The following is a 26990-nucleotide window of genomic DNA, read 5'->3' as shown; positions in this document are numbered from 1 at the left end:
CATGACAGGAGCTTGCAGTACCAGAAGTTGTGGGCTGTTTAATAATCAGGATCCCTACATTACTCTGTTCATTCTCCCTTTCTTTACATGGTTGTGATGAATTGCTGTCAGTTGTGCTTTGGGGTCGCACTCTATACCACAAACCATAGAAGAGGTCTCTGTACACCCGTCTAAATTTGCGATTGCAAACGGCATAAATGTAGGGATTGATGCAGGAATTTGTCACAAGAAATAATATGGCTACCCGCTGAGCCACGGGTGAGACATAGCCATCAGCACTGAGGAAGTGCACAACAGCAAAAGGAACCCAACAGATAATATAAGCAAGAAGTGTAAGGATGAGAACCTTAGAGAGGCCGAGTTCACGCTTCCAAAAGTTTAGGTTCTCCTCGATGCGGCTGACGTTACGTTGAAAAACATTCTGCTGCTGAATGCGCCTGCGACTGGACATGACAGTGTAGCATGTTGTGAAGTAGAAGCAGGGGATGAGGATCAAAGTGCTGAGGATCGAGTGTGCGACGAGGATGGTGGTGTAGATCCATGCATTTTGGTGCTGGGGATCAACACTGCAGAGCCCGAGGTTAGGATTGAATTTGATATCTGCAAAGCCAAACTCTGGAATTATCACTATGAAAATTGTTGAGAACCATATGAATGTAATATTCAGAAAGACAGCCTTCCACGAGCAAAACTTCTGATAAACTCTCTGGGGCTTTGTAATCAGGATGTACCGAGCGCCGGCAATGTGCGCCAAGCTCTGAACAGATTGTCCAAGACAGATGATGGCTATGTAGGCAGAGGCATGACACATTCCATTGCTGAATATCCAGGCATTATATTTCAGTGAGACCATCAGCACTGGAATAGACATGACATTTGTCAGCAGATCTACAAAGCTGAGATTGACAATAAACATGTTTGCCGGTGAGCGCAACTCTTTGTGCGACAGGCTTGCCACCAGTACCATGATGTTGCCAAATGCACCAAGGATACATATCATTCCCAGGTATGTCAGCTGTAGATTGAGAGCAACTGGGTTAGGTGTGTGAGGATTTTCAATCTCATCTGTTGATTCGGTGTATCCACTGGATGACAACACTTCATCCCCTAGGCTACTTGCACTTGTAGGATCCATTGTCGTGACGCATACAGGACCAAGTCATTTACGAATGCACACGTATGTTGTACATCTCTGCAGTCTGGGACGAAACCTAGTGGTAGGACATTGAAAGCACTTGAGAGTTGATATGTTTCACTCTTTACATGTATCAAAAGACCAAAATCATGTATAAGTAAGTGCACATAAATTCAATTAGATTTGATGTAAACAAAGTAATGAAGAGCAACTTGCATACTAAATCCAGATGAGTTGTTCAGTATAGCTTAGTTCTTGATAGTGAACCCAGTGCAACCTGAACATAAACAGAAAGAGCCAATTTTTGCTTCACAAAGATGTCATCCCCAATTGCTCATCACTGCATCAACCAGTACTTGTGACCGTTAGACTTGAAATTTGTCATCCTTACCATCCAGAATTGGACATCCAGAATGTATATGTAGAGTGTAATAACTTGCAAAACCAGACTACATCTTTCAGTGCACAGAGAGTGCTAAAGTACACAGCTCATTTCTCATAATTACTGGTTATCACTTGTCAGAAATTCTATAAAATCTCCCCCCCCCCCTTCCCCAGATGGAACAAGGCTGCTTTGCTATCAGCACTTATCCATTAATTGTGACTGCTTTATCACCAAGTTATTGCCTGTCATGATAATAGATTAACAGCCAGTTTTCTTTGTAAGTTGTGGTGCTGCAAATGTGGAAAACTGTTTAAACAGCACTCGGATTGTATCTTCAAACTTAAAGGTACCTATCTCTTGAAGTGTGGCATACCCCTCCCCCCCCCCCCCCATCATTATGAAATGAGAACTTTTTTGAATGATTAAGCAGACGTTAGTATCCTTTTCTTCACTGATACACATGTGTACTTCAATAAAAGTGTGACATACTTCTGAAATATCAATTACATGTAAAAACAATCAAAATAGACACAGACACACTTGCACAAAATCTGTACATAAGGCCTTTTGGGGACCAGTTTGTGACAGGAAAAGATGAATTAAGTTTAGAAAAATTCCTAAGACAAAATGAATTTTCATTAAGCATGCAGTCCAATAGTAGCTAATGTCAATTGTAACAATTGCCCAGTTACTAAATTTAAGAAATTCATTTCCTTATGAAATATTGCTTTTGTCTAATATTGAGGATAATTTTTGTTGTCTGGTATTTCTGGGTGCACAAAGCTGTGGGGTTGGACACCAAACATACAGTTGTAGCAGTATCTTCAGAATGTCAAATTTCATCTTTCACTTTGCATATTTTGGATAAATGTCCATGAGTTGAGTTTACTATTGTAGGTGCATAATTTGAGGATGCAGTTAAATCAGTTAAAAGTAAAATTGCTAATCAAAAACTCGATGGTATGCAAATTACAGTTGACACACACACACACATTACTGATGTTTTGCATTACTGATTTTTCATCAAAGGCACAAATGCTTGTTATAATTTCACATTAATTTAGGGTTCCTGTGAACAAAACGTTTAACTAAATGCTGTTTTCATGCTTTATCATTTTTTTTTCATATAAAAGACACACACAAAAAAAGTAATAAGTAAGACATGCAAGGAAGGACTGAATATTATACCTTTGAGGACATAATGCTCCCAGTCCAAACTCAAAGTCCCGCTGAAGAGTTTTGTACACATCAGTAGATCTTCACTCCATGTGGTTTACAGCACTTGTAGAACTGAGCAAAATCCATTTGGTCACATTAAATCCTGCAGAAAAAGTAAACACAATGCACAGCTGATCTTCCTTTACAGGTAGAAGTGTCCAAATTCCTTCCAAGATGATAACAGTGTGACATCATTGCTACTACCAAAGGCATCATCAATCCAACATCAAATAACAACTTGCTACCAGTCTGGGTTTGTGTCTGAGAGAATTCTCTTGGTATTGTAGTTTTAACACTGGTCTCGATTTATGACTATAATGACATCCAGACATCGATAGAGAGAATGTGGATTTACCTGATATTTGGGAGTATCACAATCTCAGAGCTGACTGTTACTTTCTACCATATCATGAATCCTCGTCACAAACAGACAGACAACTGGAATACTTTCAAACTGAAGATTGTTTTCATACCTATGAATGTACGTTGAGATCAGTGATGGTACAGTGTACATGTTCTACATGAATCATCCCTCCCTCTCTCGCTTTCATCTGAAGATGAATTTAACTTCTGATGCATTGGCTCAGCAAGCAGACTTCAATTAATCTCCCCTGAAACCATACCTTCCTCAATGACTCCCCAAGAAGACAAACATCATTTGTCTTCTAATTTCCGCCTCATTGATACCAGATTTTCTCCAGTTTTGAGCCCTCAAGCCTCGGTGTCCCGAGGAAGAATGAAGAATAGGATTGTTTGATCAGCCCTTAACAAGTCAATACCTCCTCTGCTCAATTTGATCCCGTCTTGGCGCATTTCAGGTTGCCTAGCACCAATTGGCCTCTTGAGAATATTTCAGTTAGAGATGCTATGGGAAGCAAAAGGTGACAGCAAAAGTCTTCAGTCTTGTATACAAATCCTATCCTGTCCTAGTTTATAGATTAACTTTATATAGGGGAAACTCTGTATAACGAACACTGCTATAACGAGATATCGGTTATAACGAGGAAATTTTCCCGGTCCCAAATTTCCTTCCACACAAGTCTATGTAAAATGCTACTCTTATAGCGAGATCGGCTATAACGAAATAACTGCTATAACGAGATAAATTTTGTGACTTACAAACAAAGAAAAACATAGTCAATCAAACCTGCTATAGCGAGGTAAAGCAAAATGCCTTCGGTAAAGCTTTATTTCGTCTTCCGATATTGTAAAGCTTGATGCGCCAAAAACTGTCTTGTACACACACAATCATTTTCTTCAGTGCACTCCAGCTAGCACTGCATGTTTTACGTGTAAGTGTGTGTGTGCGCGCACACTGATACATGCAGAAAATGTGGTGGGACGGCCATAATAACTGTATACATGGCATCATCATGACGTTTAGCAGGTGTGAGGCAATCTGATGCTGTGATTGGCCTTCTACGTAGGGAATTCCCCATCTTCACACACACGCAGTCATAATATAGTATACACAATGTGTCACATACACACACAGCATTGTGCAGACCATATTCAAGCTTTCCACACAACACACACCCATACGATAACCACATACCAATCCACAGACGATCTCGATACAATCGCAAGCTATATAAATTTATAAATTCAAACATCTACAATTAATAAGAAACACATTCTTGATATTGGATTTCCTTGGCGAAAAACATCTTCCTACCCATAAAGGTGAGTAATTCCCTCACACACAATATCAAGTTACCAGTATTGATTGAAATATGATGGGTAGTCCCACATGTGCAAATTAATGTCTTTATGTTATGCCTTCTTTCATGACTACTGATATAACGAGATATCGGCTATAACGAGGAAAATGACTCGGTCCCGACCATCTCGTTATATCGAGTTTCCACTGTACATGCTTGCCCCTCTACAAATGGATTTGGAAGACTATATCCCTGTTCATAGGGAAAACAGCAAATCTTCTAGTAATTTGGCATATTGTGTAACTTTGCAGTATTGATAGTACTGTGATGCCCACATTTTTTTCCTAACATATTTCGTCCCACTTGGGTAAGTGGAAAATCTTTTAAAATCTAGATCAAGCAAATAATGTAATGGAAACCAGAGAATTTAAACGTTCTCGTAGTCATCCTTTTTTTAAGGTTACAAACAAGGTTAGAACTCTAAATCACAATCATAGCTTCGATCGTCTTTGATTCCCGAAAAAGATAAAAACTTTTCCATTTTTGAGCAAATATCAGATTCTTGTCTTTTAACCAAATTACCTTATATATGATAGATATCTCAGCTGAAATATCTGTGAGTTTACCAGGTGATAGGTCACATCTAGGGATATATTGTGAATTTGCTCACCGCTACAAATCTTCCTTACCTCCAGAAGGAAGAAAAAAAAAAAAATGAACTGAAGACAGAGCCATAGAGGGCCAGCTATAATTATGCCAGCTTTTGTTGGCTGAGACAAAATTTACGACTTGATTATGTCTCATCCGGCACAGCCTGTGATCACTTACCCTTCAACTTGTCTTGTGTTCAAAGCACACATAAAGAGTGTTTCAATTTCATGAAGTATTTTTGCTGAAAGGGAAGTATAATCCTGGAAGTGCCATGCAATTTATCAAAAGAGTAGGTTGTTAAGGAATCTCTTATGAATATCATGATAAGAAAAATCTCTTGTCCCAAAAAAGGCTGATGCCAAGGATTTAGAAAAAAAAAGAATATTTGCAAAAGCATAGATGAGGAATTCTTTTGTCTACAGTTCTCAGGTAGAGGGTTGATTTAAGGTAATTAAAGAGTAATTTTATAACATTGCCATGAGATTTTACCTACAATTGGCCACTATGGAATATGATTTTAATACTTGACTCATATCATTTGCTCATGTTAAACGCATGTATCCCGATGTAGAATAATCAATATGATTGCTGTACATTCAAAATTTAGAAATTTTGGACTTCAATTAATGTAAGCTGTGTGGGGCCAACTGCTGAAATTATATTCCTAATTAAAAACTGATTATATGTCCTGATCATGTTTGATAGAGTTATAGTTTATCAACTTTATGCTGGAAATGCTTGTCACATATGGTACAGAATATGAAAATGAAATTTCACAACAATCTTTTGGTTTTTACTTGGCATTGTGTAGTCCAATTTTTACCATCTTTCTCCATCTTCTAGCAGGATGAAAAGGATACTTTTCAAATGTCTTTACCTAATAATTGATACGAAGGTGAGATATTCACAGAAGAGAATCACCCCAGGGCATTTTTGTAGCAATAGAATCATAAATCACAATTCATAGAGTAGCAGTATGTACTCTTAGCCCGTGATTCATGCACCATCATCTTTCTGGCAGCATCATACATGTAAAAAGCCTCTCAGTGCAATGTATTCAAGGCAAAGTAATAGTGCAAGTAAATTAAAACACAACACATTTGCATCTTACTCTGCCTCCCGCCACACACACACTCACATGTACAGTACATATGCATGTACATGTAACTTGTGACTGTTCCCTTGCATGTTCTGAAAAATTTTTCAGCAGTGATGCATATGGAATGTATAGATATCTAAGTATTGATAAATTACGGCTAGATAAATGTGCACTGAAAGTGGGAAATACAATTAATTGTAAGCTGTAATCACACTTAAGGGCTTTTTAAATTGATTGTTCATAGAATTACGGCACATCCATTTTTAAAGTAGTCAAATCAATCGATCAATGTCAGAGTACTTGATGCATGGCTGCTAAAAACACTCAAAGCTATCATATTGCACTCATAATTGAAAGTTTTCTATTGCTTCTTTCTCTGATTAAGCAAACCCTTAATAACTTTTACTTTTCAACGTGATTGGGACTATTAATTTCCACCAAGGACAAAAAAGGTAATAAATATATTAGATATAACACAGGCTTTAATAGAAACAAGGGCAACACTCTATCGACATTGATCTTACCAATGACATCTTTCCATAGATTAAGCTTTTACAGTTGTTTACTGGTGAACAATATGACACACTTTCAGTATCAATAAATACAAAATGTTTAAAAAAAAGTGATCACAAGAATACTTTGCAGTTTTTATGGTAATAGTATATTCAAACCATTCATAAGGTCTTCGTTCAAACCAAACATGCATTCATCCAAGGCATGGAGATGCTTTCTTCGGTACTTTTGTGTTGAATTTCTTTTTTGTGTGTGTGTTCTGTGTGTGTCATGGTTGTTTTTTCTTGACATTGTAAAAGTAAGCAAAACAGAATTACATGAACTTGGAGACAAACTTGATTCCTTACCTAGCCTGACTGCAGCAAAGTTGTGTCTGTCCATAAACTTCTGTGCAAACCGTCCTGCAATGCAAATTTCGAGGGAGTTGATGGTCAAACACCATTCTGCACCAAAAGGTGTCTTGTTTTTGCAACAGTTAGCCACCAAGTGATGGGCTGTAGACTGATAGATGCAGTGAGTAGCAACTTGTTTATAGCCCCTCCATTGATCATGGCCAGAGGTTTATTACTAGTCCACTGTCAACAGCCAAAACTTGATGCCCACATTCTTGGGTAGTTAGAATACAAAAGTGTGCTTTTAAGTAAAGCCCCGCTTCTTGCATGACAGGAACGGGCAACGTGAGTTTGATGCTGTAAATCATTCTGTCTTACAGCCTTGGTTAATTGCTGTAAGAAGTTTTATTTTGAAAAGAACTCTGTGTAAAACATTCAATATGATTAATCAAAACATCAGACTGGCTATCCATCAAGTATGATATTAGTAACTTGGCACACTTGAGTTTGGCACTAAGATCTGCTTAATAGATTGAATACTTGCAGGTGTTGCAGTGTGTTTGGAATGAAATCATATTTCTATATTTGAATATAGGGAGGGGGAGGGGTATTGTTCTTATCATCAAGGTGTTGTTATCATCAAGGTGTTGTTCTTATCATCAAGCTATCTGTCATGACAATTAAGTATCAATTTTCTTATTTTGTTTCCAAGATATGTGCAATTGAATTGAAAGAAATTTTAACATGTACAAGTAATTGCCATGATTTTAATGATTGGATGTAAAGCAAAGAACAACAACAACAACAACAACAACAACAGTGGCAGGGCGGGTTTTACGAAAGGTAATGCTCTTGGATAAAATCAGTCAGAAACTTGACGATGATGATACATATGGTTGATAAAAAAAAAGAAAAAAAAAGAGTGAGTCACTGCAAGCAGCCAACCAAAGCCCTCCTCCCCCACCATACAACAGGACAAACCAGCCTGCTGAACAACTTATAGCCTCATCAGGCAAAGACACACCAGTCAGGAGAACCTCTATTTACTTTGAATAGAAAACTGCTGTAAGATTACCACCAACGCCATGTTTTCAAAAGTGGGGGGGGGGGGGGGGGGGGGGGGGCACTTCCGGGTTTCATGAGCTAACAAGCAAAAAAAAAAAAAAAAAAAAAAAAAGCCTTCAGCGCAACTTCTGGTGCCACTTCTGGGTTTCTTTAGCTGACAAGCCAAAAAAAAAAAAAAAATAGAATGGAATACAACAATGCAGCTATATGCTTACAAAGACAAAACAAAACAAAACAAAAGAGTCAAAATGAAACAAACAATCTGACAATATCACCACTGGCAAGCACAATATAGGAAGGGTTATCATACCATATACTGTAAAAGTGGAAATTTTCACGGTGTGGAAATCTTTGCATATTTCGCACAACCAGAAACTAGGGCGAAAATAAAAGCATGCGAATATTTTTGCTTGCCATATGTTCTTGTGTGTAATGTTTTGATTTTACGGAATTAGAAACACCCGAAACTCTTCTTGCCCATTAAAGCAGGACAAATTAGTTGTGCGAAAATATCCACTTTTACAGTACATGAAAAGATAGTAACGTAACGTGTGTACAGTATGCTTCAAATTGAATTTCAAATTTCCATTTCCTAAGATGAATAGGGAGCTTGTTTCTTTTTCTTTCTTTCTTTTTTTGCCATAATAATATCAAATTTCTTTCTACTTCTCTACCAAGGATTTAAATGCAACAAAATTTGATAAAATCTCTCTGTATTTACAAATGAAAATGAAATACTTGAACAACAAAATTAACCCATTGAGGACGGACTGATTTTGCTACAACACGCATTTCCTGTAGACACTTCCCCAAGTATACTTGGGATGCATCCTCAATGGGTTAGCAATAAGAAACAAACTTATCATTTAGAGCACCAAAAAGCTTTTGGAAATTAGTCAAATTAAAATCAGGATCATGTTTTTGCAATATAATAGTTCATAAATCATGCCACAATGGGGTGACTAGTTCACATTTACAAAATATATGAAATTATATTTTTGCAAATGTAGATGAGTGTCAATGATAACTCGAAGATGGCTTACTACAAGGGCACTAACATAGCCATGTGCTTGAAGTTTAGCCAGCTCAGTGTTAACTTACCAACTATTGAAACACATGACTATTTAAGATCCTACCAAGATAGTTAATAGTATGGTAGCAAATGTGGTTTAGCACAATTTTTACAAGTAGCTTTTATTCTAATTTATGATTAGATATTGCTGTCTCCTGAAAATGTGAAACTTGAGCATGTCATAACTGTCTCATCTGTATAATGGATCTGCTGCCATTGTGACGATTGAGTTTCTGCTTGTTCATACAAGACAGTTTTAACATGATGTGAAGTTTCACTTTCAAGCTATGAAATCAATTGCTTTTTTGTCATATCACAAATTTTCCCTCTGCATCTCTGTGAGACAGACTCCTGTTGTGGACAATGAGCTTGGCATCTGTACACAATGTAATTCATGCTGTTCAGGAAGTGTGAGACTGGGATGTGGTTAACAGTTAAAACCTGCAAATATTGGCTGTCATCTGAGGCTAAAGGCCCATTATATTCTCAGTGGGAAATATAATGACTTCTTCCATTCACACTGCACCGATATGCTTTGATGTAACATGTACCTCAGTAGAAAAACCTTGTTGAGTGTTGCCACCTCTGCCACTACTGTAAAACCAGAACAGGAAGCTTTCACGAATTGGAAGCAACAAGCTCTTTAGCAGCATGTAACTTTCATGAATCGCCACTTGCATTCAATACCCAGTACATTGTTTGGACAAACACTTTTGCATACATTTTACTTTGCACAATTCTTAGCTCCTCACAAAATTTGTGGAAGTTTCATGCACCCAAAACTTTCCAGTTATATACAATGTAGTTTGTGATGTCTTTTATAAAATTCCTTGAGAATTTTTGCAATCTCATTTTACTGGCCACTCATTGCCTCACTGGTGACAGCCACTGTAAACATGTTCTTGCGCACTAAGCAAACATTCACACGCTCAGTAAAAGATGCGTATGGGCCAGCTGAACCATGCATTCAGTAGATCTACTGTGTGCCAACTACTTACTGGATCCATGGCTGGAATTATTGGATTCATGGTATAGCTACTAAGGTCGCCAAAATTTTAAAAGTTCTGCTTAGTCATTGCTGGATGAGAAGACTACTACAGTTTATGATGTCACATGAGTAGAACTGTATAAAGAAATATAAAGAAAATTCCACAGAAATTTCCTTTTCTGAAAACAGGTACACATTCCTTTGACTTGTTTTAAGGGTAATATCATTTTCCCTGCTTTCCGAAAGAGGTAAGTCAACCACTCTTTTTATCATGAGAGAAAAATGAAAATATGTTTGATTTTCTTTATATTTGATTATATCATTCTGTGCATGTGACATCATAAGCTTTAGTAGTCTTCCTTGCCAATGATGGTGGCACAGAAACTTCAAAAATCAATAACTTTTAAACAGATCATCCAATTTTCCTTTAACTTAAGTGATGTGTTCTACTAATATTGCTGCATTCACTCAATCCACATGTATATCAAGGTGAACTTGTTCTTTAACTGTCTGTCTGAATGACCATCAGTATCATAAATGAGGCTTCTAATATGCTAATACAGGCAGCAAGTAATCATAATTGTTTGAGTTTATGACCAACTTGCTTAAATCTTAGCTTTCTTAGCTCTAAGGCTGGAATAGAAACTGTAAGTAACCTGTGTTGGGCACTAATGTCCTTCCTATTTGAGGATGCAAAACTAAAAACGAGTGACAAGGAGAGCCAAACTGTAACCATTATAACACTGCCTTTATACTACTGAACAACAACATGGACCTCATTCAAATCGTAAATGTATCAGGTGAGTCCATTCTTCCCTTTTCATAAGAGCCACTGGAATAATCAAAATTTGAGTTGACTTTTTGGGGGGACATCTCTATAATGCAATGGTATCAATATGTGCTCATTAAAGTGGGTACATCATTTGCTTAATGGAGACTAGTTGGCAACCTGGGAGTCTGGCTGGTCATGGAGACATTTCTGTGACATTTGCAGGAAACTAGTCTGGTCTCTGGTGATTCGCCAGAAAATCGAACATGTTCATTTTTTTAGAGACTTTTTAGCTCACCTTAACCGCAGGCTGAAGAGAGCTGTTATGATCACTCATTGTCTGGCATCCAGTGCGCATTAACTTTTTACATTTTCATCTTCTTCTTGAAAACTGCATGACAGATTTTCACCAAACTTTGCAGGTAGCATCCCTAGGGGGATAGGAGGATTTCAATTTGTTCAAATGGACACCATGCCTACAACCTCCCAAAAAAGAATCTTTAAAGATCTTTTTCTCCAGAACAAGAAGTGATAGATCTAAGTTAATACAATGAGTTAGTACATTGATGACTGCAGTTTCAAGTTTGTTCATGGCAGATCCAGGGAGGGGTCCAAATGGAGGTCTAAATTGTACATTCTTTTTGAAAATCCCGTGATGGATTTTCATCAAACTTAGCAGATAGCATTCGTAGGGTATAGCATCTCAATTTTTTTTCAAATGGGCACTGTGCTCACCTGGGTGCCCCCCAGGGATCCCAGACTCCCAAATTAAGGAATATTTAAAAGTCGTCTTCTCTAGAACCAGGAGTGATAGAGCTATTAATTGTTAATACTATGAGTTAGTACATTGATGAATGAAGTTTCTGATTTGTTCATGGCAGATCCAGGGGTTCCCCCCTGGAGCGTGAGAGAAGAAGGGGGAAGTGGTCCAAAATGAGTGCTTATGTTGTACATTTTTATTATCTCTTTGAGAATGCACAGTTAAATTTTTACCAAACTTGACACCCCTTGATATCTGACTTTATAAAACTTGTGGCTGAGGTGTCTAATTTTATAATGACTTCATTTCATATATTAGGTTTTCTACAAATTAAAATCGTAACATAGGCCCTATATCTACACATCAAACAATTATATAAAAACAAACATTCTAAAACCCTGTATAGAGAACGAAATGCTAGATCAAAGTCACAGAATACTCTGGAGTATGCCAAAATTATATTTGAAAATTAAATCAAATACATGTAAGTTGCTTATGGGGGTAGGGTCTCAGAAAAGAAGTCGACACACACACACTCACATACACAGAAATACACACAACAAGTATGCAATCATAAACCAGCGAACAACAGAGAGAAAAGAAGGGAGAGAAAGGAGAAAGAAAAAAGAAATTTGATTTCAACTTGAGACTGCTATCAACTCTCCTTGGAAACATCTTTTTCCTGTGATTATTGGGAAATTTGCATCATTCACATATAAGTCCTAGTACATGTTTTTCGTGTATGTGACTGGCCACTAGTTTAGCAATGGTATACACGACATTTGCACATTGTATATGTTGTTAGAACTTCCAACAAAATGCACGAGAATGGTTTAAGGCTCTATTGTCGAAACACTAACAGAGAAAAACTATTCTGAATTTTGTACCTTTTTTTTTTTTACATTGGCGTCCTTCGCAAATGTTCACATTCTCAGTATATTATTATATGTGAATTGCATCAGAACTGTACTGCAACCATCCACACTAAAATATACATTCCCTAGTCATTCCTTTGTTATCACGGAAAGTTTTTTTTTGTTTTGTTTTGTTTTCTCAACATGCAGTTTTATCATGAAAGAATGTAATTTAATGTCTGTGATACATTTTTGTTCTATGTGTACACAGATGTGATTACTATTAAGTCAGAATAATTAGAAATACAGGTACATTGATTTTGCAAATTGAATTTATAGGATGAAATATGCATTGGCAGAACTATGTGATATTCACAAACTTAATGATATACTTGAGTACATGTATGCATTCAGGATAAGGAAAATGAATATGGCATAGCATTTGCCTTAGAATATTTGCTGCTATTGCTATTCTTATTCTTAGAGGCTGGAATGCAAAAATTAAATTGTCTTCACCCTTGAATATGTGTGACTAGCAAGTTTGCTGTTGCACAAAAGGTTATGCTGGACCCGAGTTAAACTTGCCCTAATTGGTATTCAGGCACCACCCACTCATGCCCTACTGGCTTGGATATGTCTGTTCATTAGTTGTCAAAGGTCTACCAACAGCATTCCAATTTCATCATCCCTGCTACAGCTTTATTTCAGCTCACCGGAGATGAAGTGCACTGCTGATGTGATTGCAAGCACTGCAGGTTTCTTCTTTCAGATGGGATAAAAGGAAAGACCACAAAGCAATTTGCTGATTAGATTGTGGGAAAATTAGAATAGGCCGCATAGAATTATTATATTGACATCTAAGTTGAATACAACAAGGGGCCCGTTGCATAAAACTTACCGTTGAATTTCAATGGTAACTACCATTAAAATTAGGCATCACAGCCAATCAGCCTCAAGGATTCTAAAATTTACCGCTAATTTGAAGACTTACCGCTAGAAAGGAGCGGTAAGTCCAGCGGTAAGGGTTTTATGCAACAGGGCCAAGATGTGTGAATGTTTGTCTGTCGGGTTTTTCTCTTGCATTTTGATTGGTCAATTTAGTGAACTTAAGGTAATGAATGTTAACAATTTAGTGAACTTAAGGTAATGAATGTTAACAATTTAGTGAACTTAAGGTAATGAATGTTAACAATTTAGTGAACTTAAGGTAATGAATGTTAACAATGCACATGCTCTCTGTGCTTGTCAGTTTGTCAAAGAATAGGTTTATCTGTCAGTGAATGGCTGGTATGTTTTTCTGCGTGCATCATATCACCAACTACACAACTGACCAGGTGAACAGCACCAGAAATAGTCACTGGAGTTTTTAAGTCCTTCTTTCCTTTAATCTTTTGTTGATTTTCTAAACACATCACCTCTTTTAGCATCGTAAAAGTAGTAGATTTCCATGCTCAATTTCTTCTCCTCTAGGTCTATTTATCAAGTATCAGTTTTTCACCATAGGATGCATAAGAAATTGATCTGTGTGTCAAATGTAAATACCACATCTTTCATCCTTACCCCAACAACCATGAGAGACAAGCGATTGAGTTGAATAGCTCTACCGGCTGAGAGCTGACTGTATTGGCTTGCCAGTCTGAAGTTGTCAGAAGTAGCCAATGAGTGTGTGAGTTTGTGGTGCAAATATCGATGTCATGGCTAGGAATTCTGGAAATGTGGCAGAATTCTCTCTCTTTTTCTTTTAAAAAAAAAACTGTTTAGGAGCAAGGAGACGGTTTAATGGAGTTATTAGAGTGAGTGGCATTAGGCAGCATTTATCAAGATTTGTGAGTGGGTGGACAGGTCATTGCTTGCTGACCTACTTAGCTATATGAAATGAGATCCTGCCACTGCCATGTAAATTTAATGGATGCATCAAAAGTATTGGAATAAGAGGTGTAAAAAAGGAAACCATTCGTATACAGTATATCCCAACAAAGGATGTTGTAGATAGACACGTATGAATGGCAGGAATATCATGATTTTGTACTGTGTATATATAGTGATGGAATTGTGTGATCAAGTGATATATTAATTGTACAAATCCAAAACTTTAGAGAGCAAATTCTTGTTCGGTAGATGCAACGCAGAATTTTGGCAAGGGAAGTCCCTCCCATTGATTGCAGCGATAGTGGGATCTACAATATATAATCAATGCATATTTATTCTTGACGTGACTGTTGACCCACCAATGAGGATCCAGGTTGCTTGTGTTCCACAGTTTGAGCTTTTCTCCTTAATAGTAGGCGGTTGTGATGTACAAGTGTGGTGACAAGGACAAAGCAGTGAATATTTTATGTAATTTAATAAACAAGCTCATACACCAGTGAACACATGGCCAATCTCCAAGCCCCTGTTCATTACAGTGTGAGGATTTAGAATCCATATTCACGAAGAAAGAAATGCTTGTGAAATAAGGGGTGAAAACTTCCACAGAAAAGAAACCTGTCTGTGAGTCATGCAAATGTGGCACAGAATATTGAAAATGAATGTGTAGATTGCCAGAACATTCTGATTATAGCATTTGGACTCATGGTAAATGTGTGATCAATAGGCGGATATCCATTACCTTCCTTATGTGTGGGGATGAATTCTTGAGTGGAATAAGGAAGTGCCTCCTGGAATCTTGGCATAGAAAATTCTGTCTATCTTCGATGGATATCAACTACAGTAATGTTTGAATTTATCAGCAATGCATTTATTGATCTCTGTGAACTCATCTGTACATGACAATGGACTCCCCAATGAGGATCTAGGTTACATTATACCGTTGTCCCAATTTTTTTTTCTTTTGTGATGTACGTGTGTGTGTGTGTGACCTGGACAAAACAATGAATATTTGATGTGATTCAATGAACAGGTCCATGTGATAATGACTACTGCACTCTAATGAGCCTCCTTTCATCAACTTTGAATGAACAAGACCATGTGATGATGACCGCTGCACTGTAATGAGACTCATTTCATCGATTGTGAAAACACACTCTTGAAGGTGAAAGCTTTTTTCAAACAATGAGGTGATGTTTTCTGTGACACTGTTTTTCTTTTTCACCATGGAGAAAAACCTTGACTAAAAAGACAAAGAAGTGAAATTGTGTCATACCTTTTGCAGAATCATGCGGATGATGACATTGCTGTGAAGAAGCCTTTTTATTCTCAAACAAAAGCTTCTACCAGTTCGGGCAAATTTAGAAAAAAAGAATGGGAAAATGCTCTGTCAGCATTTTCCCATAAATGCCAGGGACATATCACAAACACGACAGCATGACAGAGTTAAATAGTGAGATGAAATCATACAGATGCCGCTTTCTGCATTGATTTCATTTACTCATCAGCCAGTGCATGGAGATGCTCATTCTATTCTTTGCAGATTTGATGGTTGTCAAGGACAAAAAGATGCAGTCTTCATGCCGAGCTCTTCGATATTAAGTCATTTGTGTAAAGAAGTAAAAGTAAACATTGGATCATTCATATGTATGTGGTACCTCTTCAGAATGGAAATTTCACTGCAAATAAGGAATTCACGAAATATTCATCAACTACTTGGATTTTGCATTAGTGTTGAGTGTGCACATATTTGAACTTTTGATATCTCAATGATGGAAGTTTCATGTAGCTGAAGACAGTTGTATATCCATCTGCTCTCTTCAAAATTTGGGATGAGATTGCAGTCAGAACAGACTTTGTCCTGTGACTATTCTTTTCTTTATTATGTAGCATCGTGTGGCAGTGATGTCATAACTTAATACCAAGTTTCGATGAAGTGAATTGTTGTGTACTTTGTATGCATTGAAGCTTGGAACAATCTCACTTCTAGATGATCACATTTTGACCCTGAGGTTTGCATATTGCAAGAAGGATTTCACATGTTTGAAATGGTGTGCGGTGACTGGAAATGTTTGAATCAATTTGCCCTCTGTGAACTGCTTGAAAGAGTCTAATGTCAGACATATTCTAGCAAGATAATTTGCTAATAGAGAGAAAACTGCCTCTTCAAAAAGCAAGCATACTTAAAACAGTTTGTCATGATCAATTTTCTAGTGGAGATGGAAGTGCTTTCAAGCAGTTCTCACTTTTTCAACAGTTGAATGGATCTCCCTCCAACTGTAAGCCTCATAAACCAAGTTGATTGGGCTGAATTCATGCAGAGCACTCCTGACTATTAAATATGATTGAAAATAAGCCATCTAAATTGGGTTACTTTTCATCACTGTCTCCAAAAAATATGAAAGCGTTCAAGAGGATAAGTGTCTGTCAAAATGTTAATACATAAATCAACTGTTTCTCAAATTATTGCTCGCTGCAGTTTTTGCTTTTGAACTGGTTGGTGCAGTAGAAAGACAAAATCAAATATCAAAGGGAAATCATGCCCACAGTAATTTTTCATGCAGGTTGTGAGAAGGTGGAAGAACGCTACAATTTTTGCCCCACCATGTTCCAGTCAAAGGAAGCAGTTGCATATTTTGTGATATTTCTTCTGAGCAGCATTATTGGAACGTTTGGAAACATTTGTGCTCTTGTGGCTGTGGCCATGTCACCAACACTTCGCCGGCAAAACAATGCCTTCCTGGTCAGTATGTCAGTGGCAGATTTCATGGTGACTACCATTCTAGTGCCCTTAATTCTTGTGCAGGTTTATTATGAGGCATGGCCACTCAACAATACATCGTGCAAGGTTTTCAGCTACTTGCTTGTCTATTCTTCTGGAAATTCACTTGTGACAGTCACATTCATGACCCTGCAGTGCTTTGTAAAAGTCACCAAGTCTGCAGATGTGTTTAACAGGATCTTTGGCCAACGGCAGATGATCTTCTACTTGTTCTACATTTGGATTGGGAGTATCCTGCTGATAATCATGCCAGAATACGGATTTGGTCAAATCACCTTTGTGCCAGCATATGGCATGTGTTCTTATGACCCAAATGACTTTAATTCTTGGCTCTACATGACCATCCTGATGGTAGGTGCAGGGGCGTGTCTCATTCCGGTGCCCCTTGCATACTACAGGGTCTTTCGTGCAGTGTACAATGCTCGCAGAAGGGTCCGAAATCAGCCAGCCAATGGGGAGCAAGATGCCACCCATCAAAACAACATTCCTACTCTTTCCAAAGAGGAACTACGGATCACCAAAATCTCCATGCTAGTGACAATTTCAGTCATGGTCACCTGGGTCCCACTGTGTGTCTGCCATGTTCTGGAGATAGTGGTGCCCTCAGCCAAGTATGTCTACCGCCCCCTAGCAGTGCTCTTGTACATGAACTCATCTGTCAACCCATTCCTTTATGGCTGGATGAACAAGCATTATGGAAATGTCTACAGAAAGATATTCTATTTTTGCTTTCATGCTGAACAGTCAGAAGAGAATTTTGTGACTAGCACAGCAATGCAAGTCATTGATTGACACCTACTCGTAAGGACATTCTCTCTGATAGTAGGCACCTACAAGTACCTAGATTTGAGTGTAGCAAGCTCTAGCTCTGTGTGTTTATGGGAATTAGTTGTCAAAACATGATTTGAACTGAGGATCATGTAGTTTAATACAACAAACCAACACCATTTAAGATCCCTTAACACCACTAACGGATCAAGAGTAGAATGAAGGAATCAAGGAAACGCAAAATATCATGCTTACATTAACGTGTACCATTTTCCTGATCACAGTAGAGTATTAACATTAATGAAGAGGGTAATTAACATTTCCTTATATTTGCAAAATCTATTTCAGAATCATGTCTTTGCATTCATGTGTCAGATTTGTCCCTTCACCAGTCATCTTGCCAACTTTTCTGTAATTTCTTGTAATCTTGAATGAATTTATCTTCGTAAGGAAGTACAATGTATATTGTTTGTATGTCTTTACATAAAGGGATTGACATTAGTCTTTCCATAATAACTCTTGGTCAATAATTATACCCAGGTACATAAAGCTCTTGACTATCTCTATCTTCTCCTTTTAAATTGATTGGCTTTACCTACCTTTGGTTTGACCGAAATCAACAATCTCAACTCAGTAGCCAGGATCAACTTTTGAAATATTCAAGGCAACCACAATGAAGTGAGAACAAGCTCTGAGAATAGTTTTTGTTGGCTAAATTACAGGAAGTCTTGCATGTAAAGCTGATAAAGACGCAAAATTGATCAAATGATCAGTATGTCAGTGACATCATAATGAGAGAGCTGTCACATCTTCCTGATTCTTCAGAAGGCTCCCTGAAACCTTGATCTTTTCTCATCCTGGAAAAAAACACACATAATGGGCGCAGTCAGACTGGCAAAAGATCGAGAAGTTTAAGATCGTGAAGTTTGGGCCATTGGTACGCACGCAAGCAAGAGTGCACCGTCTGAATGCTAGTGATTGTGATGTAACAATGCACATCTGTACATGACAATGACCTCGTGCTTCGAAGGCACCGCCCGCAAACAGATTGAGAAGTTTCGCCGGAAGTTTGCAGTCACGCTGGCAAAACTTTGAGATCTTAAAGATGTTGTCTGGTGGATGGCATGAACAATAATTAGATTTTATGCAAAATCCTTCAAATATTTTGATAATTAGATGTTGTCTCCATGCTTCTGTACCAAGGGTGCCATAGGCTATTCATTTTATGGTGACCCAGGCTGTCCAGATTTTGTTTTTATTTGGAAAGAACTTTGAAAGCATCCACTTGATTTTCCTGAAACTTTGTGAATAAGTACTTGTCGAATTTTATGTACCATTTTCTAACTAGTTGATGGATTCAGATTTTGCAGAGGCAAGAGACCAGTTATTGAATTTAGTAATTACAATTTTTAAGAGAATCTTAATTTAGATGTCATATCAACCATGTCTCTGAACATCAAACACAGACTCATATAACTTGATTTGATTTGATTAGTGATAGCATTCTCTGCCTCACTGCCATACAGATTTCTTTTAATGTGAGCAGTAGAATAGCCAGGGATATCATGAGGCTGGAAGTTTATGACATGGTTAAAGAAAATGACCTGTATTGTAATTATTCAGCATAAACAGTAAACCATTTTTTAGGGGAAATATTTATTCTGAATCTATTCAGTTTCTTGACTCAAGTCATTTTACAATAATTTCTTTATATAAAAGATGGTTGTAGATTAACCAGTGAAGAAGTTTGGATATTGTCAATCCAATGTGAAATTAAATTGTGTAGAAATTGAAATGTCTTGATTGCCTTGATAGTAATAACTGCACATCTTGACACCTTTTAAAGCACTGTTTGAAGGTCTTTTTCTTCTTACTTTTATATGTGGATGTTAAATTTCATAGTCATATTCTTGCAGTTTATTAAGTGGGCTTTGGTTGACTTTAAGGTTCACTTTGAATTGAGCTGTAGCAAGCAAACTACATCATATAATAATGGAAAGTGAAACAGTGGTTTATAGTTTTAGTCAGCACCACAGATTATGGATGGATGGAAGAATGGACAGTGGGACAGACAACCCGAAAGTGAGAGAGAGAGAGAGAGAGAGAGAGAGAGAGAGAGAGAGTAAAATTAGAAATATTCAAGGTTTAGGGTTAAGAAAACTTAAGAGATATTCATGCCCTCAACGACAAAACTTTTACTTTGATGAAAGTGTTCAGCTAAGAGTGGGAAGCTGATGATATATTTTGTGTTGTCTAAATTCACTTGGAACATAATTGCTCTCTCTTCACTTCATTGCCCTGATTACTTGTAACCATGCTTTGCATAATAAATAATTGATATGGTTCCATCATAGTATAATAGATCCATTGAGACACCATCACAGCTAGAGCTATGAAAGAGGGTTGACTATTGCTTCACAGAGAAAATAATTCTTTAAAGGTACTGTTTACCATTGCAAGCTGTGATTTAAATTTTTTTCGATCACATCTGATGCATGTTATGTGTAGGTCAGTTGTCACAAAACATGCTACCACACTAAAAAAAATTGCAATAAAGCCTAAAATATATGGAGATGGACCACTATTTTTCTCACTAAACCATAACTGTAGACAGTTTATTCTAGAAACAATTTTATTATAACTATTGTTCACATTTTGTATATATATTGAATAATACTTATCATTGATTATACTGATTAACATTTTTACATTGGTTGTTTCTGTCCCTACTCACATTTTAGAACTATTTTGAAACACTAAAGCTGGGTTTTTGTTTTATCTGCAAATGGCAAATAAAACCTTTAAGCTGAGAGGGCCACATTTGCTTAGGAACAGAAACAAGTGAACATCTGAATCACAACTATGATCAGATATGATCTATCCCTCTTGAGAGAGAAAGAAATGATGTCATATTAGATGAATATCACTTAAATCAAGGGGAAAACAAAAGTCCTGATTTTCGTCCTATCTCCTCTTCTTCAAACTCGCATAATGCTTACCTTGAAGTTCGCATACAGGTTAAACAATTTCCTTCAGTCCTGACTAATTTGAGGTTTGTGAGGTTGACTGTAAGTGCAATATCATCCAGTAATGCTAAGAGAAAATGTGGTTTGTCAGGTCGTCTATTATTGATAACAATGACATGTTTTAAGGGTGTTCTGCAAGCTGTATTCACATCTTCGTGAGATTTCAGATAATTGGTGGAATACTCTGAAATATTTTTGATTTTTTTGAACATGAAATACACAGTATAGACAAGTGAGTCTATGATCTTGAAATTAAAGAGTATATAATAACACAAAAGTGCTTAGATGGGTCTAATTCTGCTTGTGAGTTAGGATTTTTTTTTTTTTTTTTTTTGGCTTCACTAGGCTATAATTTTTTAAAATGTAGTTCATGTCAGGGAGACGAATAGTAAAAAAAAGATATTATGGTAAACTTCAAGTAATGGTACAGCTCCTAAATGTATGGAGTTATGTTTGTTCATAATGGATAGCATCCCTGTCATTACTGCCTCTGCCACTAGGTCCATCACCACATCATCTAGTTGTTTCATGATTTTCTGGAAAAATGACAACCATCTTTAGCGATTATCATTTGTCTTATACCAGGTCTGCAAATGCCTAAAGTTTTTTTTTTTTCTAAAATCCATCAAGTCCATTGATTTCATCTTCTTTCAAAAACACACACTCATACACGCACACACATACACACACAAACGTATAATGTCATCAAATGCAATTACTACCATCCATGTGATATACAGGATGACAACAACTGAAATTGTGGGTGTTTGTCCTTGTCACTGATGCTCTAATAATGTTTGGAGAATTTCCCCAAGTTGATGCCATTTCATCAAAGCCTTCAAAAAAGAGTTCTTTATTCATGAAAACCGCTCATGAACTTTAATAGATCAACTGTCAATCCTTTCGATCATCTCGATAGCAGAAAGTAATTTACTGTCTGCAGCACGTAACAACCAATCACACTTGATGTGCAGCCAACTTTGAAGACTTGATTGTAATTGCACATGATTAATGTTCATGGCAGGTAGCAGCTTTTTAATGAACATTTTCTTCATCTCTTCCTCTTTGTGTACCCTCTCTCTCTCTCTCTTTCTGTTGCAACTTGTTTCATCGAAATGTCAGGGTTCAGGATATGACAATGATTGATTTATCTCTATCACTCGTAGCATTCATTTAAGTGTTTTCCCTGTCAGATAAGACGTAGAGTATACATTGCCAAATAATTGGCATTCATGAGTCAATTTGACAGCACTGGCGTGAGCAAATTTGTTTGCAAACGTTTTTATCTTAAAATACTCCCTAAAATCTATAAAAGACATGTCACTCTTTGCTTTCAACATCAAAACTTTGTGAGAAAAAAAAATGTCTCTTTGTGTTCATCATGATTGGTATGAACTGGTGAGCATTATGGTAACTGCTTGGCTGCTCTAGCTCCCTCAGATTTGGGCTGTGCTTGCCATGGATTTGTTAGATACACAGTTTTCTGCCCTGATCATTTCACATTTCTGTGACAAAGAGTTCGGCGTTACAAGAAGAAAGTCACTGTGCAGACTTTTCACCCCAATGTTTGTTACTTGTGATGCCATTTAGGGTTAAGATAATTCCAGATTACTTACATATCGTAAGTTATGTAGGGACTCAAGCAAGAATACACTCGAGGAATGAAGTAAGATACATGGTATGGAGACCAGTGTAGTTCAGATTCTTGTGAATGCAGATATTATATGAGTGGATGAATTCTTTTCTACATGCGTTAGAGAGCTTTTGTATTTGTTCTGAAGGGCCAGGACTAGATGCAAGAGTAGACTTCATTAAGTAGCCTGATGACCTGCCATGATGTGGATGTAGTGCTGACACTATTTTCATCTTGACTGAGAACAGTAACCTTCAGAAACCAGTTCATTTCACCAACATACTAATTTAGTTATGCATACTCTGTGTTCTGGGCTGTGAAGTAGCAAGTCTAGGAATCATGGCCCTCTCCACTGTAGCTGCTGTACGATTTGCTGTCAGCCTGATCCTGAGTGTTGTTGGAACATTGGGAAATGTTTGTGCCCTAGTGGTGGTGACAAAGTCGCCAGCCTTGCGGAAGCGGAGCAATGCCTTCTTGGTGAACCTGTCATTTGTTGACTTCCTTGTGACTGCTGTGGTCATGCCCATGTTCCTTTTACAAGCCTATTATCAATCTTGGCCTTCAACTGATGGATCATGCCAGGCGTTTACTTACCTGTTCATCGCCTGTCCAGGAAATTCCTTTTTTACTGCCTTACTCTTTACTCTATATTGCTATGTAAAGACCACTAAATCTTCAGTGTTGTTTGAAAGACTATTTGGTGGATACAAGGTTCTTGTTTATCTCTTGTGTATATGGATTTGCTCCATTACTTTCACAATCTTGGCAGAATTGATATCTACTAAAATCGTATATGTAGATGTCTACATGTACTGTTTTTACGAACCTCATGACCACAGGTCATGGGTCTACTTTGCAGTGTTTTGTGGCATAGGAGGAATAATCATTCTTCCGGTACCCCTAGCCTACTACCACATCTATCGCTCAGTGCGACGTGCTCGCCAGAGGATTCACGCTGCACCTCCTACTGATCGGCAGAATACAACTCAGCATGGTCCCTGTAGCAGAAGTGTACACAGCAAAGAAGAGCTGCGCATCACCAAAGTTGCTCTATTGGTGTCACTTGAGGTGATGATAACCTGCCTTCCTGGTTGTATCAATTTGATGCTGCAACAAGCCATTCCAGCAGCAGTGCCTGCTTGGAGGTATATCTCCATATTGCTCTTGGTGAAGTCTGCCATCAACCCATATCTGTATGGATGGATCAACAAGCACTACATGAATGCATATCGCAAGGTGTTTGCACCCTGCTTCAGGAACAGTCAGCCTTCTGAGAATTCAGACTATGTGGATAACAATCTTAGTAATAATATAGTCTTTGAAACAAATAAGCAATCTTCCTAGCGACTTGCTGTTGATCCTTATCCAACTTTTCCCCCTAGATCAAGTATAATTGTTGGTTCTAAGAAAAATATGTGATAATAGTTGTCCAAACTATTTTTTGACGTTCCGTGTCAATCATACTATGTATCTGACATTTCTGTTATAATAACAAATTTACACAGAAAGTATCATATTTACCAGTGATAAGGTTGCACCTTTGTCTAAGTCACATCGTGACTTTCGCAACAAACAAAAAAGGGGAGAATAAATGTGGAGGGATTTTATTCCAATCAAAGACTTTCATCCGTTTTCTGAATTTTGACAACAAACTTAATTTATATTTTTGCCTGGTTTTGCATGTTTGTTTCCTATAATTTTTTGTTTTCTTTGCGTGTTATTATCAATTCTAAGTTTAAGATGTACAAACTGTATGATGCAAGGTCCATGTCAGGAGTTTGTAGAATAATCAGACATGTAGTATGAAGAATAGTTAGAGTGTGTGTATGCAAATGTTGATGTATCAGACTTTAGAATAAAACTTGTATGATAAAGAGCTTGCACATTGTGTTTTCATTCACACAGGCACTACACCTTGATACATTTACAGTAGACGTGTATTGCATGAGATTGCACTATCATTGTGTGATGTTAAGATGCATACACAGAGACTCCAACTCTCCCGTTTTCGACGGGAGATCTCCTGCCTAAAACCCATTTTTGCAAAACCTCCTGTTCTCCCGCTTAAGATTTAATTGCTCCCGCCCTGGCTCTTTGTCTCCCATTGGAAAGGATTTCTTACCTATTTCTATCGTATGTTGAAAAAATAAGCCTTAGATAGCACCAGAGAGCATCTAGAACCCAGGGAATTTCGCGCTTCGCACACATCAACTTGGAGTCTCCAGTTTGCTAGGGGTTTCAGGCGGGAGAATCTCCAGATCAGAAGGTGCATTGGGTTGGAGTCTGTGCATACAGGACAGTTCATTTTTTCCAATGGCCACAACGGCTCTGCAAAGTTACTTGTTCGCTCTGCACTTTGTGTCTGAGAGGGATTTAATCTCCCCAAAATTGACATGGAAACAACAGGGATTAGTAGTTGTCATTTGATTGCAGAACATAGCTTAGCTTTGCCTGTGAGATTGATTCATTCATTGTATGATATTGAGTTGGTCATAAGGGCATGGCATAGTCCCATACTTGCTTACTTATCTTGGTTAAGCAGGTGATTTGCTCAATGGTTGGACAGACCATGATTTGGTTGTGCTGGTGCATATAGGCCACACCCCAGGTTTATATACTGCTTTATTGCAGCCTTATTGCCAGCAAATACAGCAATTGTTGTTTCTATGCTCATTCAGGGCAGGGGAAAGTGATGGAGACTTTTTAATGATACGATGCAAGTGCCATATTAGATTCCTAAAATGCATTTTATGTAGAAATTGGTGCTTTAGGTGACCTGTTTTAAGGGTGTAGGCAGGGCTCCACACTAACTTTATTTTTTGTCGGCCCGATGGGGCCACCAAAATCATCAATTTCAAATTTTTGGTGGCCGGAAAGAAAAATTTGGTGGCCCGAAAAAAAAACAATAAAAAACATTAACTCACTACATGCATTTATGCATTTCCGGCGCAAAAAGTTACAAATTTATTGATATACTTTTAAGAAAATTTTGGTGGCCCGAGGCGGGCCACCAAATTTGCCCTTTTTAAAAAATTTGGTGGCCCGACTTTCATTTTTGGTGGCCCCGGGTCACCCAGCCACCGTTAGTGTCGAGCCCTGGTGTAGGTGTTGTTGGTTTTTTTTTTTAATTTAAAGAATGATTTTAGTTTTGTCTAAACAGGTCAAAAGAATGCTTGTCCATTGTTATTGCAGTTCTTACTTTCCAATGACAAATACTGCAAGAGTATTCAACATGAGTTAGCAGTGTATTGAGGATTTCACCACCAAAGTATAGAGTGGTACAGTGCTCACTCATTCATTGGGAATCGCTTCAATGGAAACCTACTTCAGAGCAAGAAAACTTGATGTAACAAATTTTTCATGTGTTATGTCCACCGCTTAGTCAGAACAATATACCACTTGATAGGGACAATTTCTGGCTGAAACACTTCCATTGTCCATCATTAATGCCTAAAAATAATAAGTAAATCCTTAGAAATAATCACAGGGATCTTATTTTCTTACCAGAAGGGTGGATTTTCTAACAAATTCTAAATTAGATAGATTATGCAGATTGCAGTCTAAATATTTGCCATTGCACAGCAGGACGTAATCCATGCAGTCATATTGAGCGTCATCAGCTTGCCATCCCTAGGTAAGAAAGAGAAGTAACATGACATATTTTCTTGATATTTTATTGATATATGACCCATCACCACACCAGCCTAAGAAAGTTAACGAAATTGACACTTTTGTATTTGTGTAATGAATCATATCTAATGTGGTGTTTTCGATTAGTTTGGTATTGTTTTAAATCCCCATCTTCTACACTTCCATCTGCACCCAACACTCACTGTTGATCTGATCTGCATTTGGATGGATTATGGCACTGCAGCTGTAATCGTAAATGAAATGGAAATCGACACAGATGGATTTCAGACCTATAATCATATTTATTGATTATATAGAAAACATGTTTCATGCAAAGCAGGGCATTTTTGGGTGTGTCAATGAAAGAATATTTGAATTGATTGTCACTCACACATATTTGGCCAATCTTTGTCCTTGTGCATTTTCTAGACATTTTTTGTTTTTGTTTTTAAAGGCTTTGCAATTGCAATTTGAATGATCTGAACTCTTAATCGTTTAAGGAGGTGCAGCTTAGCATTAACTTGTATTACTCCCACCTTGTTGCTTGCATATATTATGTACTGAGTTTTGCAGGTAAGCATATATTGAGAGCTGTGTGCTTGATTGACAGAACAATGAGTTTGTGACACAGCTGTTATATGGAATGTCATTGTAAATGGCAGTCTTCAATTTCAAATTCAAGTCAGTGTTTGAACAGCTTGCAACTCTGAAGGTGATCAGAATTATGCTTTGAAAATGTCATTACAAAGAATACATTTTTTTTTTTGGTCAAAACTCTCACTA

The 26990-nt window shown here is 37.5% G+C and overlaps 2 protein-coding genes across 2 annotated transcripts in view; both read left to right on the top strand.

Moving 5' to 3' along the window:
- The window catches only part of LOC139722083 (1-phosphatidylinositol 3-phosphate 5-kinase-like), a 189779-nt gene that overhangs the window by 50732 nt on the left and 112057 nt on the right, over positions 1-26990 (top strand). The gene's annotated exons all lie outside the window — the stretch shown is intronic.
- Positions 22562-24286, top strand: LOC139722056 (uncharacterized). The gene is made up of 2 exons (XM_071633378.1): positions 22562-23161; positions 23417-24286. The coding sequence occupies exons 1-2, from the start codon at positions 22917-22919 to the stop codon at positions 23919-23921; spliced, it is 750 nt and encodes a 249-aa protein (XP_071489479.1). The 5' UTR covers positions 22562-22916; the 3' UTR covers positions 23922-24286.

This window comes from Diadema antillarum, unplaced genomic scaffold, assembly GCF_040938485.1.
Source record: "Diadema antillarum isolate AM-2024a unplaced genomic scaffold, OU_Dant_1.0 scf00000156, whole genome shotgun sequence".
NCBI classification, from domain to species: domain Eukaryota; kingdom Metazoa; phylum Echinodermata; class Echinoidea; order Diadematoida; family Diadematidae; genus Diadema; species Diadema antillarum.
Note: the sequence above shows the minus strand (reverse complement) of the source record. Positions and strands in the feature narration are given on the sequence as shown.